General features: G+C 50.9%; 1 protein-coding gene across 2 annotated transcripts; it reads right to left on the minus strand.

Moving 5' to 3' along the window:
- Window positions 1-1,130: 1,130 nt before the first annotated feature.
- TMEM180 (transmembrane protein 180) lies at window positions 1,131-14,423 on the minus strand. Of its 2 annotated transcripts, XM_010564820.1 has the most exons (10): window positions 14,371-14,423; window positions 9,199-9,415; window positions 7,822-8,090; window positions 7,288-7,367; window positions 6,051-6,500; window positions 5,036-5,153; window positions 3,948-4,044; window positions 3,032-3,203; window positions 2,251-2,444; window positions 1,131-2,036 (listed from the first exon to the last, which is right to left on the minus strand). In XM_010564820.1, the coding sequence occupies exons 3-10, from the start codon at window positions 7,984-7,986 to the stop codon at window positions 1,783-1,785; spliced, it is 1,530 nt and encodes a 509-aa protein (XP_010563122.1). In that variant the 5' UTR covers window positions 7,987-8,090; window positions 9,199-9,415; window positions 14,371-14,423; the 3' UTR covers window positions 1,131-1,782. The 2 variants fall into 2 exon arrangements, with proteins under 2 accessions (XP_010563122.1, XP_010563123.1); XM_010564821.1 differs by lacking the exons at window positions 9,199-9,415; window positions 14,371-14,423 and having other exon boundaries at window positions 4,958-5,153; window positions 6,051-7,363; window positions 7,822-7,902.
- Between the last annotated feature and the right edge of the window lie 1,901 nt (window positions 14,424-16,324).

Genomic DNA, 16,324 nt, shown 5'->3' on the forward strand with positions numbered 1-16,324 from the left:
GTGCCCAGGCCTGCAACTGTCCCCAGCTTGTCCCCAGAAGCTGCTGGTGAAGGAAGAGGACAGTCCACTCCCTGGGGCCTCCAGAGCAGCAGGGGCAAGTGCCTCACCTTCCCCCAAAAGGCAGGTGATAACACCAGCCCACCGACTCTCTTTGCCCCCTGCAGAAACAGGGGTGAGCCCCAGCACCCAGTTTTGCTGGAGAAGAGCAGTCCCATTTTCTCCCATATAACCACAGTTGTCCCCCTGCAGTACCATATGAACCCAGCCAGGTTAGGTCCACCTGCTAGGAAAAAAAAAAAAAATATCACTGAGCAATACAGAAAAGATCATCTTTAATTTATGAAATGAAGAATCATTCTCAAACTTGGTTAGAAGTCGCACAAATAACTTATGATTGAACCATCAAGAGCTACAGAACCCTTGTGGCAGGAACGTCTTGGTCCAAGACAGAAGGCAGCCATGTCCTGAGGCAAGATGGCAGGTTTGTGGGCTGAGACCCCGGAGGGACCCTGGCACTAAAAGATCAGCACAGCCCTAAGCACACAGCAGCCTTCAAACGCTGCCTGCACCCCCCTCCTCCTCCCACAGGCATGCAGAGGCAGAGCTCTGCTTGGCACATCTCTTCTGCCTGCCCACGGACACATCGCAGAGATTAAGACACTCCCTCACCTCGGGGGTCCATTTGGTGACTACCTGCCCTGTCTGCTCCTAGCCAGAACCAGGGAGACCAAACCACAAAGGTAAAATCTCAACCCTGTGACTGCCCAGCATGGTGTCAGACAGGCTCCTAAGAGGAATCGAAGGCACAAAAGCAAGACCTGGTGTCTCCTCCAGGCTGTGCTCTCCCTCTGCAAGAGGGGAAGGCGCCAGGCTGTCTCACTGGGTCACCGGGGACTGCCCTGGGCAGGGAGGCACTTCCACCGGCTCCCTTAGGGGTTGGTTCCCTGACCTCGGCCCCACAGCCCCAGCCAGCATGGGAGGGGGCTCACGGCACAGCTGTGTGACAGCACTGACTGCAAGGGGCTGTGGAGGGGAGAGAAGGGATAAACACAGGCAACAGGATGCCAGATGAGATGTTTCAGCTCAAGGCTCTGAGCCCAGTTCAAGCTCAGCACCTTTCCCAGCCCACTGCAAGGCCACAGAGGAGGGAGCCTCACCGTAAAACAAGCAGAGCTGGCAGACCCTGGCTGTGCGGGATATTGTCCTGGGAATAAGAAATGCCAAAGAGCGGATTTGGTCCAAGAACTGCAGCGCTGTATGTGGGAGGTGTTGTACCAACTACTGGGAAAGGCCTTCAGGGTCCTCTCATCCCTGCTCCTGCTGTCCTGCAATTGCCCCCTCAGTCACTTGGTCCCTCAGGAGCCTCCCACTCCACTTCCCAAAGCTGCAGGGCTCTGGCAAAGAAGGAGTCCCTGTGCGGTCCCCTCCTGCTCAGCCAGAGGCTGCAGTTCCCCAGGGCAGAGGACTGCACTGGGGATGTGTCTGTCTAGCACACACTGCAACCCAGCGCCTTCCCCCTGGCATGGGCAGCCCTCTGCTCCGTAGGACAGGCTAGGATAAAATGTTCTCGCTCCTGTGGCCAAGTCATCTATCCCAGGCCCCTCACATGCTGAACATCTCTGCCTTCCCCAGTGACCACCTCCTGGAATGAGTAAACATTGGCATTACAGCATTTCACAGTTGAACCGTAAACATCAGGGTTTCTCAGCCCACCATTCCTGCACTTAGCCTGCAGTCCTGCACTAGCCTGGAACCAGCAACACCCCAGGGGCTCAGGCACCCCTAGATCGTTTTGACCTCTGGTGCTCGGCCTTGCGTCAGGCTTTGGCGCTGAGCTTTCACCATCTGCAGACGCTTCCCATGCAAGCTGAACTGCGACCAGCTGAGGAGCTGCAGCACTGCGCACGAGATGGGTATGAAGACGAGGAGGTAAAAGCAGCCCTGGCGAAGAGTTGGCTCCAAAGCTGCGACAGACTCCAGCTTCGGCTGGGCACTCACCACATTGCTCAAGGGGTTGCGCTGGAAGATGTCGTAGCCTGGTGTCAGAAAATCATTTGTGAGACGGGACAGTGGGGATGGACCCTTGCCCATTCTCTCTGAGTGACTAGCCTTGGAGATGCAGAGACCAGGCACAGCTTAGCAACTAGAAGAACCCTCTGCACCCACCCAGGACACAGGACACGGTGGAGGACACTGCACTAACAGGTCTGCCCTCTCCTGCCCCGCTGCTTTCCCCAGGAGCGTCCTTACCTGTGTATGCACAGAGCAGCCAGGTGCCGATAAGGGGGGCAAAGGTCTGGCCTGGCTTGGTGACCAGAGCCACCATCCCAAAGAGAAGCGCTGAGGCTGCCTGCTTCCTACGGTTCAGGACTAGATCCTCATCCACCAAGTCAGTCACCACCAGGTTGAGCAACTTACAGGTCCCTTCTGTGAACACCCGGTTGCTGCAGAACAACAGGCAAAGCACTGAATAGGGGCATCAAGAAATGACGGGAGTAGGTGAGAGATCAGAGAAAATAGAGAGAGGGTGAGAAAGGTTCCCCCGCACTTAAAAGTAAGAATTTCAGAAGCCCTGGTTACACGAGGGGAACACTGCTAGCAGTAAGCCTTGTGTACCCTACAGCAACACCTTGGATCAGTCCTGACCTGCTACACAGACAGGCCTGGGGACAGGACATGCTGGGCCAGTGGCCAACAGGCAGCTGCAGCACACGCTGAGGGCTATCACCCCAGGCAGGCTGCAGAGGAGGAGAGGAGCTCAGCTCAGCAGCTAGGTGAGGCTGCTGCAGGCTGCCACTAGCTCTGCTGGATCTGCGTCCTCCTGAACATCGCTGCCTCCCTCACTCTGCTGCAGACACAGCCAGCAGATTTTGCAGTGACCAGCACCATGCTCAGGTGCTGTCAGAGCTGGGAGTCACATGACTTCTGTGGGACCCTGGCTACTGTTCCCGGTCTCCCACTCCTCTCCATAAAACAGAGACAAGTCATTTCCCTTCCTGTGTGGTAGAGGAAGCAAGTGCTGCCCACCTACCTGGCAATGAAGATGCAGAGCAGATACACCTGATCAGGTCCCGCCAGGAGCATGACAATGCTGAGAGCCAGCTTCAGGAAGAAGAGTCCTCGCACCACAGCGTAAACTCCACAGCGGCGGCAGAGGGACAGGAAGTAGAGGTTGTTGAGATGGGGGGCAATGTAGGAAACACCTGAGCAGAGACAGAGGCACAACAGCTTGAGGGAGTTTCAGTATCTACCATGCCCCCAGGACCAATACTGAGAGAGAACAAGGCTGGCTAGCACCAGCAGGGTTGTAGGACACAGTACAGAACAGCCCCCACGCACATACAGAAGGCTGCAGCAGATTTACTCAGTGGCTTTGTGGTACAGCACACACACTTACTACAGAGGGAGGCCTTCTTCCATCAACCTCATGGGCAGGAAAGAAGAAAAGACTTGCCAAGTGTCAAGCACGGGCTGGGACTCAGCCCTGGAGCAGAAATGAGACGGACAGGACAGCATGACCAGACCTGGCCCACACATAACCCTCCCAGGATAACTCTAGGACCACTGCCCACATATCTGTGGCAGCCTAGAAAAGGCCCATATGCCACAGAGAGAAAGGGATTAAATTCAGGGCTGTGTTCCCTGCTGCATCCTGGGGACACTATCTGCAGCCACTAATGCTCAGAGCAATACCTCTGTGAAGTCTAGGCCAGAGTCCAGCACATTGGGCTTGTCATCACTAGAAAAGGCTCCAAGTTATTTCTGTGCCCAGGAAGGACGACTCAGAGGTCCCAGGGAAGCATGTGGAGTGTGTGCATGTGTGACTCTTACAGCCCAGAGACCAGCACGTGAGGACACCTCTTCCCAGATGGAGTTTGGGAAGAGTGAATCCAGACTCAAGGCAGGTCCTAATCTAGCTGCTCCCTCCAGTCCCACCTGAGACTCACCAAGCAGGAAGGATCCAGTAGAGACAGAGATCTGGTCTGACAGCAGGTGCTCCAGGAACAGAGGGAAGAAGTTGCTGTTAAAGTGGCAGTGAAAAACCTGTGAAGGCAGCATGCAAACGAGCTGGTCAGCAAGAGCAGCAGTAAGAGAGAACAGAAAAAAGCAAACAGCCCTTTGGCCTCTGTTATCCTAGGAGCCCTGTGCTAAGGGATCATGCAGGGTGGGCCTGGAGTACTTCAGCAGAGCAAGAGCTCAGCTGTGGATTTTACAACACTGTAGGCTGAGACTGCAAAGCTGCAGTGCCACCAGCCATGCCCACTGCGTGCCTGGGGTCAGTACCACTTCCCAGCTGCCGAGGTATGGCTTGCAGGACACTTGCTCAGCACACAGCACTGCTGGGGCAGGCATGGCAAGGAGGTGACAGCAGTGACAAGGGTTTGGGGGAGGCAGTGGCACAGCAGAAGGGAGGAGGCAGCTCTCAGGAGGACAAGGATAAAGGCAGCATTGAGGCTTGAACACAAATATGCAGACCAGCATCAAGAGCCTGCCTGAGGGGAACCAAAGGATCCCCAGGGAGACAGGAGCTGTGACTGCAGCACACAAAGCTGGGCAGGCTGCCAGCATTTGGTAGTAATCACTGAAAAGGATGAAGAACAGAAATGGCAAGATCCAGCTGGACAGCGAGAACAGTGATGTGAGCCTCAGAAAACCAGAAAGGAGAAGGAGACCGTGCTGACAGCCACACCAGCAAACTGCACTCCTGAACTCATCCCCACCATGAGCCAGGCCTTGTGCTTCTGCACCCCAGATGGGCTGCACAGCACTCAGCCAGCCCCCGTAATCCAGCCTACACTGTGGAGAGAGGAAGGAGCACCCCACAGCTTGCTCAGGAAGTATCCCTGGGTCACAGGCAAGGAGAGTGGCTACCAGCTGCCAAATCAGCCAGCATGTGCAGGAGGCTCCAAGAGCAAGTGGGTGCTGGAAACACCTCTGCCCCTCTTGGCGAACTCACATACTGCTGAATCACCACCTCAAACAGCCAGAGCCAGTGTTCATCCTCTGAATCACAACATGCCACTGCTGCACCTACCTGGACAAGGTTCATGCAGACAAACCAAAGGAAGTTGCGATGCCGGGAGAGCTGCTGGAGATACTCTGCCAGGGTGATCCTTTTCTCCTGGGGGACAGAGAGTTTCTCAATGTACAGCCTAAAGGGAGAGAAGGAAAAAAACCAAACAACTGTAAATCCCTCACACCAAGCAGGGGAGAGCCCCCAGCTCTCCCTGTGTAGATGCAGAGCCATATCTCCTATCCCAACCGTCCCTCTCCCTAGACCAAATCAAAACAGTAGTCTACAACATTTGCTTAATGCTAGCAAGAACCACAAGCAACAGGTCTCCCAAAGAACCTTTGTTTCAGATTTCTGTCCATAAATGCATTCTCCTCCTACTAGCCATTCTACTACGCATACACTCCTCTTCCAGATCCCTGCGGTTAGCTCACCTGGCAGATCTCATCAGGATCTGCTGCATAACTACAGCATAACGCTGGCAGCTCATAACAAGGGATGACAAGTGAGACAGCCCAAGGAAAAGCAAGGGAGCTGAACATGGAAAACCAGCTGCATCGTGGCCTACCAACAGCCCAGCCACTATCAGGTAGCTAAAGCAAGCAAAAGGGTAAGAGACATTCGCTTGTCCAACTCCATCGGAAATGGGCAGCAAGGTGGTCTCATGCTCAAGCAGGAATACTTTCATGATAAGCTGCTTCTGACATTTTGCCACTCACAGGCCTCACTGGGTGCTCTAGATATTAACTCATGTCATGTTCCAAACACTGGATGGCCATACAGCAGGTCAGGGCTCTGCCTCCAGTTTGGGCCAGGGGTGTCACGAGATAGTTTTGTCCTATTTTCAGAGGGCCTTAGGAGCCAGTGTAACAGAGGTGATTCTGAAAACTGTATCAACAGACAAGAATCATAGATGATTAACAAAAGTTTGCCTTGTCTTGGATCTTTCCACACATTTAGTTTGCTGCAGTGCATAACAGAATGCTACAAATCTATGCCAGGCCTTTGTCCCTGCTGCAGAATTGGTGACACTTACTCTTTTAGGGTTGATTCTTGGTCCCATTTTGCTTTCCCATCAGTCTCAAACCGCTGGCGGAGCAGCTGTGTGGACAGAGTAAAACCAACGATGGAGCAGAGGGCCAGCACGACGCAAAATATGCGAAAGGAAAAGAAGTCCTCTTTGTTCCACACTGCATAGGACATGAAGACAGAGAGGGAGCCTATGGCACTGAAGAGGGAGCAGTAGAAGTTGAGGCTAGTCCTGTCTTTTGCTGAAACAGCCAGATCTGCGAGCAAGGCGTTGTGATGGAGGTCGACCATGGTGAGAAAGCTGTCATACATGCAAAGGCAAAGAAGGAACTGCAAACCAGGATGAGCCCAGGCAACCCAGAAAGCCAGGAAAGAGATGGCAAAGAGGGGGCCATTGTGGCTTAGTGCTCTGAGCCTCTTCAGAACTACTTCTGGGGAGGAAATCTCTGCTCCTGGCCTGCAACAGAAGACAAAAACTTTAGACACCTGGACAAAACCCTGCATGACCATGTATTCTCCCTCCCCAAGGAAACTGTGTAAGTGGAATAGACACAAATACAGCTTTTGCTTATGTAACAAGCACTCACATCAGATACCTTCTCAGCTAATTACTGAAAATACGGGTTTAAGAAGGCCAAAAAGCATGAAGGAAAGGGATTTTTTTTTCCTCCAGAGCAAGTCTCTTCCTGATAGCACTGCACTATCTGTGCTTTGCACAATATAAATTGTTTCAATGAGCACTTGAAGTTTTTACTAGTTGCAGGAAGCCACACCACAATTTTCATTACGAGCCTGATATAAACACATGAGAAATGCTAATGGCCAGTGATCCATGATCCAAGGAGTTTGGTCAGAGGCATTCCAGGTGGAAATAATTGTCCTTTTCCTCCTTGTGTCTCCCAAACCATGTACAGACATTCTCCAACACCCCACTAAGAGGCTTGCTCATATAGCAGGAGCTTGACATTTTAGACACCTGTATTTTAGGTTCTGTACCACTTGTGATTGTTAAAGGTTAGGGTCACATCTACCCGACAGATGTGTGACTTCCTCTATACAGCCAGGTACTAAAATAACATGCAAAGAGCACTGAACTTCAAAGATGCCAAGAAAAGGAGGTATTTAAGAGTTCCATGTCCCAGAAACCATTCCCACACCATCATTTTAAAGCTGCTAATTTCACATCATCTCTCCCAGAGACTAAACAACTTCCCAGACTCTGCTGGAAGTTGAGCTTAACTTACTGCTGTGTGCTGAGGAACACTCGGTCACTCAGCCAGCCAAACAGAGGGTCATTGAGGCTGTTCCAGATCAGAAACACTGTCTAGGAAAGAAAACAGTACAGTGAAACCAAAGGACAGCTCCTGCAAAGACACAGTTCTGTTATTGAAGCAGCGCTGAGCTGGCACAGTGAACAACCAGCAGGAACCATCCAGCGCACCTTCCCTGCCCCATCACCACTGTACAATTCCCCTGTCCAGGGCAACCGCCAGATTACACAGCGAGGCCAGTTTTGCCTGCTTGTGAAACACCCTGATGTCCCCAGCAGAAAGGCAGTCTTAACAACAAAGTCTTTGGGTTTTCTATCCCAGCTTGTTCTATCTTTATATAAGTGGGAAAAACTGAAAAGCCCAAGTTAGCACTCAGAAGGCTCCCTTGCTCCCTCTCCAAAGGGGAACACTGCTATTACAGCTAACATTCTTCACAGTTCTAGCAACGAGCAGTCTTGGTTTCAGAATTTCTTATTAAGAGGGCAGAAGCCTATGGAAAAGACTAACCTCTCCTATCCAAAAGGACAGTTTATCAATCTTGTAAACAGAGACAAAGGTGTCCACGTAGTACAGGAGGAATACATTGTGCAAAATGGAAACAAACAGCGACAGGGACCCGTAGATCACTGCAGTGGGCAAATGAAAAAGACAAGCCAACAGTCGCAACCCCATGTTGGTGCAGTCAGCGTTCAGCTCCCTCGATCACCTCCATTTCAAATGGGATGTCTTCTCCCAACACCTGCTATATTTTTCTTGGGGCCAATCCATTGTTGCTCCTGCAGGAGAGGGGCGGGGGGGGAAGAAAAAAAGAAACCAGGTTCAATTTCTTAAATGAACTAAAAGTTGAATCAAATTAATTGGTAAATCTTTGTCTGCAGAGATCAGAATTCATATTGCTTTGAGGAACTGTTCAAAAGTGGATTGGAGCGGATTTAACAGACTGAAAGCTGTCTGCTGCACTAAAGCTGTTTCATTAAGCTGAGGCCAGGCTGCGGGCTCCCGGGGTACAACTGTCTCCTCGTGAGCAGGCTGCCCTGTCCTTTACCCTGTAATGTTCTTTGTTATCCAGCAAGTAGCCGATTAGCTCTTTCCAGCTCTTTAAAGGCAAGGTCACAGGAGGAATCAAGCTAGATAGCTGCAAATAACAAAGCAGCCTTCAGAAAACACATGTAGTCACTGACATTTTTAGGTACCAGTGTAAATTTTTAGCCAAATAAAAATGACAACAGCTGTGATGTAATCTCACACACACACACTGCTTTCCTCAGGCAGTCACAGCTGACTGCACCTGGGCTGGCTCAGACAGGAGTTATTTATGGCAAGCAGTGTTGCTGCTTTGTGACATGAAGCGACACGACCAGAACATGATGGCATGCAGCAGACGTGCTGCCATCATGCGATAAAGGCAACCAGAAGTTGCTTAGCAGCTGTCCCACTCTTCTTAGAGTGGCCTGAATTTTAGGATCAGTGTCTGAAATAAAGATGCTTTGGCTGGATGGCAATATATATGGAAATAAAACAAGTGGAAACAGCAGCCTTATACCAGAACAAGTTGCTGTATGTTCACAAGGTGCTGAGGTGTGAGGGGAGGGCTCCTAACACCAGCACTGACTGGAGCTCACAGCCAGGAGGTGGGACCATGCTCAGGTTGCTACAGTCCAGAGGCAAAACACAAGGCACCTCTTCAGAGGCACTTGTGTATCTGGTGAGATGTTAAGGGTTCTTAAATCAGTGTAAGTCCGCTTCTCCAGCCTGTGCCATCATAAGAAGCCCTGTTGACAGCATATGCATGATGGGTGAGAAGGTCGCTATCTTAACACTGTCAAAAACAAGATAAAGGGCTGGAAGTCACTCCTGTTTCAGCCCTCCAGGGTCCGCACTCACCCAACTCAGGCGTGTTGTGGGAACTTCACAATGCAGGATAAGAAGGAGCACATCAGAAACAGGAAACTACGCACCAAGCCAGCCTTCTTGGGCTTGCAACATCAGCTGCAGCAAGTCCAAGCAGAAGATCAAGGGGAAGAATAAACGGCTGGGTATGAAACCAGATGAAATGCCAGTCCCATTCAGCATTTCCCAGAAGCCATGAGTCTGACCACTTCTAGGCAAGATTAGAAAAGCAAAAATAACCATCCGCTCTGCCTAGCCCAAGGAATTCCTCATAACTAGTTCAGAAAGAGCAGGAACAGCATTTGTTCCAATCAATTACATCACTAGATTGAAACTGCACATCGGCTCCACTCCCAGCCAAAGCGCTAGACCTCAACTGGATCCAACTGCAGAGCCCTTGTGGAGCTGAGCCACCATTCTGCATCCCTGCCATGCCAAAACCCACAGCCAGATAAAAGGAAGACACTGCTTGGAGGGGAATTCAGCCAGACAATGAACTTTTATAGGTGTAATTAAAGACAGACAAGCCTCAAGGGGAAATTGCATTTTGTATGGTCATGAATTGAAAAGGAATCAAGAATTTGTGATGTGTAAAGATAAAGGTTAAGAAGAAGGGAGAGCTAAGCCAACTGACCCACGCACCGATGAGTCCTCTGTCTCTCACCAAGAGCCTTCTGTGGAAGACTGGCTCAAGGGCAGATGAAGCCACCGGAGTGCTGGGCACCCTCATGAATGGGATGGAGAACAAGCAGACAGCATCATTTTGCACTGTATGAAACACCAGTGTATACAGACCTTGACCACTGCATGCACATCTAACCTCACTACAAACTTCCTGAGACACAGAGATGAGGGAGATCAAAGAAGGGCAACTAAAGCAATCAAGGCACTGAAGCAGCTGCCTGCTGAGGAAAGACTAAACAGCTGGGACTCTTCAGGCAGACAGGAAAGGCTGAAGGGGAACACGATCAAGGTTTACAGTCCCATGCACAGTGGATAAGGTGAAGGTGAAACTGTTGTGTGCCAGGACACAAGAATCAGGAGCGCTCACTGTAATAGCAGGGAATCGGTTTAAAGCACATGAAAATATTTCTTTACCTGGCACGTAGCAGACACCTGACACTTTCTGCCAAAGGAGGTTGCCAATGTGGGCAGCAGGTTCAAAGGATTAGACAAATTCATGGAAAACAGCTGTACACAAACAGCTACTAAAGGGAACAGGCAGGGAAATCCCCTCTAGCATCCCTAATCCAAAGGCTATGCAAGCTGGGGGTGGACAAGTAGAAAGGCTGCTGACAGTGGCCAGGCTCACATGCTCTACCCCTAAATAACATCTCCTGCTGCCACTGCGGGGCAGAATATGGGGCAACACAGACCAACAGTCTGACACACTAGGGCAATTCTTAACCTGGACTTGACTTTGCTATACAAAGCCTGTTTGAAAGCAAAGCCCGCTCTAGGCTTGGACTTTAGCACTGTGCTTTACACGTGTACCCATCCAAATGATGCTTCACTAAGCACATCTTGCACAAACCGCAGCTGCTGAAGTTTCCAGAGACACCTCATTTCGTCAGTTATATGCTACAGCACTGTTTAAAGAAGGTGACGTTCCACTTCCTCTCCTTCTTCTCCCTCGTCTCTCCCTCACAGATGTGCAGCCTCCCCAGGCAGCTGACATTTGTAAGTGATTTCACTTTGTTAGGATAGTTGTTAGGTATTTTTATATATACTTTTTCCCTCCCCATCTGCAGATGAAAAGAAACAAATCATAATTGTCTGTAAAAAGTAGATTTTGCTTCTACATCCAAAGTACTGCATTATTTAAGCTTGCCACACTGGTATTTTCATAACCTTTTCCTTGGGATGGAGAATTACTCATGGAGTATGTAAAAACTTTTCAACATTCGACTTCAAGTAGTAATGGGAAAAGGAGCTGCAGGAGGGAATAGCTATCATTCATTCACGCTGAACTTCTAACGCACAGTCATAAAGCAACAAGCTCATAAATTAGAAAGCAACTAGCCTTTATTTCAGAAGCTTCCACCTCTGCATCTGACATCTGGCATCGCTCCTGCCAGTGACGTTTACAGATCTTATCTTTTTGAGAAGGATGTTTGAGTACTGGCTACCAGGAAAGCATTGCTTTTGTTTGAGAGTGCTAGCATACAGCAGCTGGAAACACAACACAGTTTAGGCCTCGCACATCTGCTCTAACTTCCTAGCCAGCTCACAGCTGGATTCACAAGTCATTGTGTCCCATGGCGATTCAGCAACCCTGTGGCCTTACAACAAGACTGAACACCAGCCTTCCACAGCTGAAGTCAGTTGTACTGAGTTGGCAGCAGAGCCTTATATGTGAAACTTGGCCCAAGCCAGTCTTTTAAGCAAGACCAGATGAGTCCTATATGCTGAAGTTGCCACTCAGGAGCCTGAAATAGTCATCTGCAGACCTGACCGCAGTAACAGGATGACTCTCCCATTCATTCTCCACTATGTGGGTAATGCAGGCTGGAATATCCCAAATAATACTTCAGGATATGTCTGTGCTTGCTCCAGCCATCACTACACTGCCTCTGCTGCATATTCTGGATTCTGGGTGGCTTATTAGCTAAAGCAGAGGGCCAGGCAAATATACCAGCCTGGTGTCTCTGCATCCGCTACCCAATAAATCCACCAGCTGGATAAGACACTCAAAAGGCAACCCTATTTCTAGACATTCATCATATCTAGACAGGACTGGGCTGCTGGTGGTCCAGCCTCATCCACAGGGAGGCCAGGCTGGAGCTGCGCCTGTGAAAGAGCTGCTGCTCTGTGACCCGTCCCAGCACAGCACCTGGTGCTGGGCATGCCAATTCCTCCCAGACCCTGTAAGTGACATTCCCAGCCAGAGGAAACGGTCATGGATGTCGTCTTCTGGTCAGGCTTATCTGTCAGTGACAAGTCTGTTTTGTTAGCACAGACCAGCTTCTGCACGCTCCTTCCCACCCCACACATGGTACCCCAGGAGGCCTCCAAAGCACAGACACCTCAGTGGGTCCTCACCCCATGGAGCTACGTAGATTCTGGCAGGACTCTGTTCAGTAAGAAGGAAAATCCCTCTACAGAGCTATTTCACTAACTTAATTATACTGAAAGAGCCTCCACTTAAACAAAAAAAAGTCTCAAAATCCTATTCCTATCCCAGGAAAGCTCCTATCCAGTCACACACTCCACAAAATTTAGGCTCCTCTGACCAAACTTTGATCACATGCACCCTCTGAGAGGTGAATATCTCTCCAAGACTCTCAGTTGCTCCATTGTACTACTTCTGAAGTCCTAACACCATCTTTCCTCAGATAATCCACTTGCTAACAGAGAGTCTCAAGGGAACACTAAACACAGTCCTATGTGAAACATTAACCAACTCCCCAACAACAGATTACCAGCAGCCTGGTATCTGAACAGTAAAGCAATGAAGCCTTTGAAAACCTGATACCACCTGGGTCAGGCAAGGAAACGTGCCACTTCGAAGAGGCTACGAGGGTGTTTCCCAGTACTGTTTACTAATTCAACAATCACAGATGCCTCCATATCATCAGATGTTTGGTAACACCCTTCTTATTATGCGCAGTCACATGCTTCCATCAGGTGCTGCCGTCACTCCTGCAGAGTTTACACACGTAAACAGAACTGCCACACAGATGACAATTAACATCTTGAACCAGCTGGTAGTTTCTGTGGAACTGTGTTCCAGCAGAGCAATCTCGTTAAATCAGATCTCATTCCCTAATGAGATTACAAGGTTCATTAATAGAGGTAACCAGGTAGATCTCATAGTCTTGGAACCTGGTAAGGCATTTAACTTAACAGCACATGGCATCCCTTTTCTACACAATTCATTGTTTTACAGTGTAAGGAAAGTGTATTAGATGTGTTAAAAACTGGTTCCCCATAATGCTACTGTCAATATAAGCTCTAATCCTGTAGTGGACTTCATAGCACTGGTACAGGAACCATTGCCAGGTAACTCTGACCTCACATTACAGGTTTGGAAGTAAATATGAAACCCTTACTGAAAACAACTCCCAAAAGTGGAATCACAGAAGCTATAACAGGGGATTACTACACAGATAGAGCCTGTTCCTGTCAAGACTCGATAGGAAACACAAGGCGAGAGGCACTTTTTAACACTCTGCACAAGCAGCAGCAACTGGGAGTTTCTGCTACACTGTCTCCATCTTTAAGTCAGTGAGGCCTTTCACCTGTGCAAACCTTTCACAGCCGCAGTCACCCCCCTAACACCCTGACTTTGGCCACCAGCCACGCACCACTAACTGAAAGGCTGATACAAGCCCGGCTGCCGAGGCCACCAGAGATCTCCGTGGCATTTAGGCCTGAAAAACACAGCCCTAGGTCACCAACTACAGTAGCTGACGCCCTGCACAAGGGAAAGGAACGCAGGGAGCCAGGCAATGCCTGCGAAGCAAGGCCAGAGACAGGGACACTGCTTCTTTGGCCACCCAGAGGACGAGCCCAAGCAGTGGTGCTGCTGCTATCACCCCAGAGCCATCCAGCCACCCGTCCCCCTGTGCTGAGGGGAGGCCTAGCAGCCCTGCGAGAGGAAGTGGCGGCCAGGCAGGGGCACCGCCATCGTTTCAGGCTCCATGGAGGTGGAGGGCCCGTTTGAGGTTGTACTGTCAGGTGAGGGGAAGGTGTGACGGGGACACGATGGCCAGAGCCTCGCCCCACACTTCCAGGTAGGGTGGGGCAATGCCAGGGCCACCTCTCCTTGCCGGTACCCTGCGAGGGGATGGGAGCCAGGCCCCGACCGGCTCCAGAGCGGTGGACAGACGGGCCGAGGCTCCTGCCCGCGGGCACTGACAGCAAGGAGGAAGGGCACCCCCCGCACCCACGTGGGAGCGTCCAGAGTAACGGCGGGAGGCACACCCCAGAGCTCTACCAATGCAGGGAGGGGGAGAACCCCCCCACCCCGCACGGGCCGCCCAACTGCGGGAGGGGGGACTCCCCACCCCACCCGGACTGCCCCACTGCATTGGGGGGGGGGGTCTCCCCCACCCCACCCGGGCGGGTCCGCTGCAGGCGGGGAGACAAACCCAGGCCGGCATCGGGGTGGGGGAGGCACCGCGCCGTACCCCTCCCCACAGCCATCCCCTCAGCGCCTCCTACCTGCGTCCGTTACCGGTGCTGCCCCCGCCGTTCCGCCGCCGAACCGCACGCCCGCGCATGCGCGCCTGGCGGCCTCTCGACCCCGCCCCGCCCCGCTCCGGCCCGAGGCCATCTTGCGTCCTGGCAAGTGAAGCCGGCCCCCCTCCCGGCCGCCATCTCGTGTGAGGTCACCTCGCCGGCAAGCGGCTGAAAGCCGCGCCCGCTGCCTTGGCCGCCTCATTTGGATTAGCCCCGCCCCTCAGCGAGTGAGAGCCACAGCAGGGAAGGGCTCCCCGGGGGCCTTTCTAGCCGGAGCGGGGGGGGGGGGGGGAACGGCTCCTCTATGATCCCTCCGGCTCGCGCGGCGCCTGTCGCCATGGAAACGTTGCCGGGCCGGGCGGACTCGGCGGGGCGGGCGGGGGCCCTGCCACCAGCGCCAAGGGGGGCAGCGGAGGCGGGGTGGCCCTAGGCCTGGTCCCCTGGGGTGCCCTCCACTGGCCAGGCTGCCCTGGGGCCTTCCGCCCCTCTCCCCAGCATCACGGGGCTGGAGGAGAAACGGGGCTGGGAAGCACAAGATGCCTCCTGGTGAAGGCAGCTGGGCTCGTGGGGCCTTTTCACCTTAAACGCCTCAAAAAAGCGTTGTGCCAGGCTGCAACATGACAAAGTGGAAACAAAGCAACGAACGTGGCAGCTCAGGGGGCAGGTAGCCTTCCCTGTAATGCATCAAATGCCGTACTTGTCTCTGGTCTTAGTCATCAGCTACTTGCGCTTCTCTCCCAAGATCCGTTTACATTATGTCCCATATATTTCAGAAAATAGAGACTATCGTTGCCTTTTATTGTTTAAGATCTCTCTTTGGAGATTTCTCTCAAAGAAGCAACTCCCATTTTTGGCATACGCATCACCTTCCACCTCTCACCACAACAGTTGCTCCCATCCAACTATTCACAAATTTCATCAGGGAAAATTGAGGCAAAAGCCAATTGCTATGTTCAGAAAAGTATCATTGCATCCTATTACTTCCCAACATGCTTGTGTATTAGACTTACTAGAGGCTTCCTAAACAGGTTATTTTTATAAATTTACAGAAGCCAGGCAATTAATTGCAGTCAACAGATTTTGTAATTAAAGAGTGATTTGTAGGTATTTAATTTCAGCTGTTGAGACTAACTGCAGCAAAGCAAGGCATTAAGCATCCTTGAGGAGCGTGCTCTGCTGCAGCAGTTGTGCTGAGCAATGATGAGCTGACCTTGCAGACTGAGTCACCCTTTTTAAACCTTTGTGGGGATTTGTATCTGTAAAGGCCCTGGACAGTGCAGGTGCTTACAATAAGGTAGTGCTGATGGGAGCCATTTGTATGGCTTCTTACTTAATTACAACCTACTGAATGAGCAGTGAGTACAAATACCAGCTTAGCTATCTGTAGCTGAATGTGAGCAAGAATCTTGGGGAGCAAAATAAAAAAAAAGTAAGGTTCATTTCTGAAGTACTTTGTGGTGGGCTCTTTTCTATGCTATTTAGGCTGTTACTTTATAGTTCTTCTTTGAGTGTTGCTGATAGCATTTTGCTGCTTTGAGAAAGAACCTGAAGTTCTGGTGAGTGCTTTTGAGGTTTTCTATGCTAGCTTCATGTGCTGACTTTAGCTGTTCCTTTACCTGTGCCCTCTATCCTTGCTATGTCTGAGTTTTTATGTTCAAGTTCTACTTTTTTTTTTTCTGTAAGGCATCTCACCAGCTAAGATATGAACCTTGCATTAGCTTTAGTAGTCTTGTCTATAGACAAGTTTAAAGCTCCCTGTCTGAGCATGTAATGTAATTGCTGAAGGAATGAGTTTCCTGTTGTTTTCCTTAGCTACAAGGGCATGTTCAGACAGGTATTGCAGCCCTGGTTACTACAGGAAAGCTTCTGCAAGGTGTGATGTGGTATCTTAGTGTATCTCCTGGCTCTGTATGTGTCATTAAGGTACATCGGTGAA

The sequence above is a fragment of the Haliaeetus leucocephalus genome, unplaced genomic scaffold (genome assembly GCF_000737465.1).
Source record: "Haliaeetus leucocephalus isolate CR32 unplaced genomic scaffold, Haliaeetus_leucocephalus-4.0 Scaffold184, whole genome shotgun sequence".
In the NCBI taxonomy this organism is placed as follows: Eukaryota; Metazoa; Chordata; class Aves; order Accipitriformes; family Accipitridae; genus Haliaeetus; species Haliaeetus leucocephalus.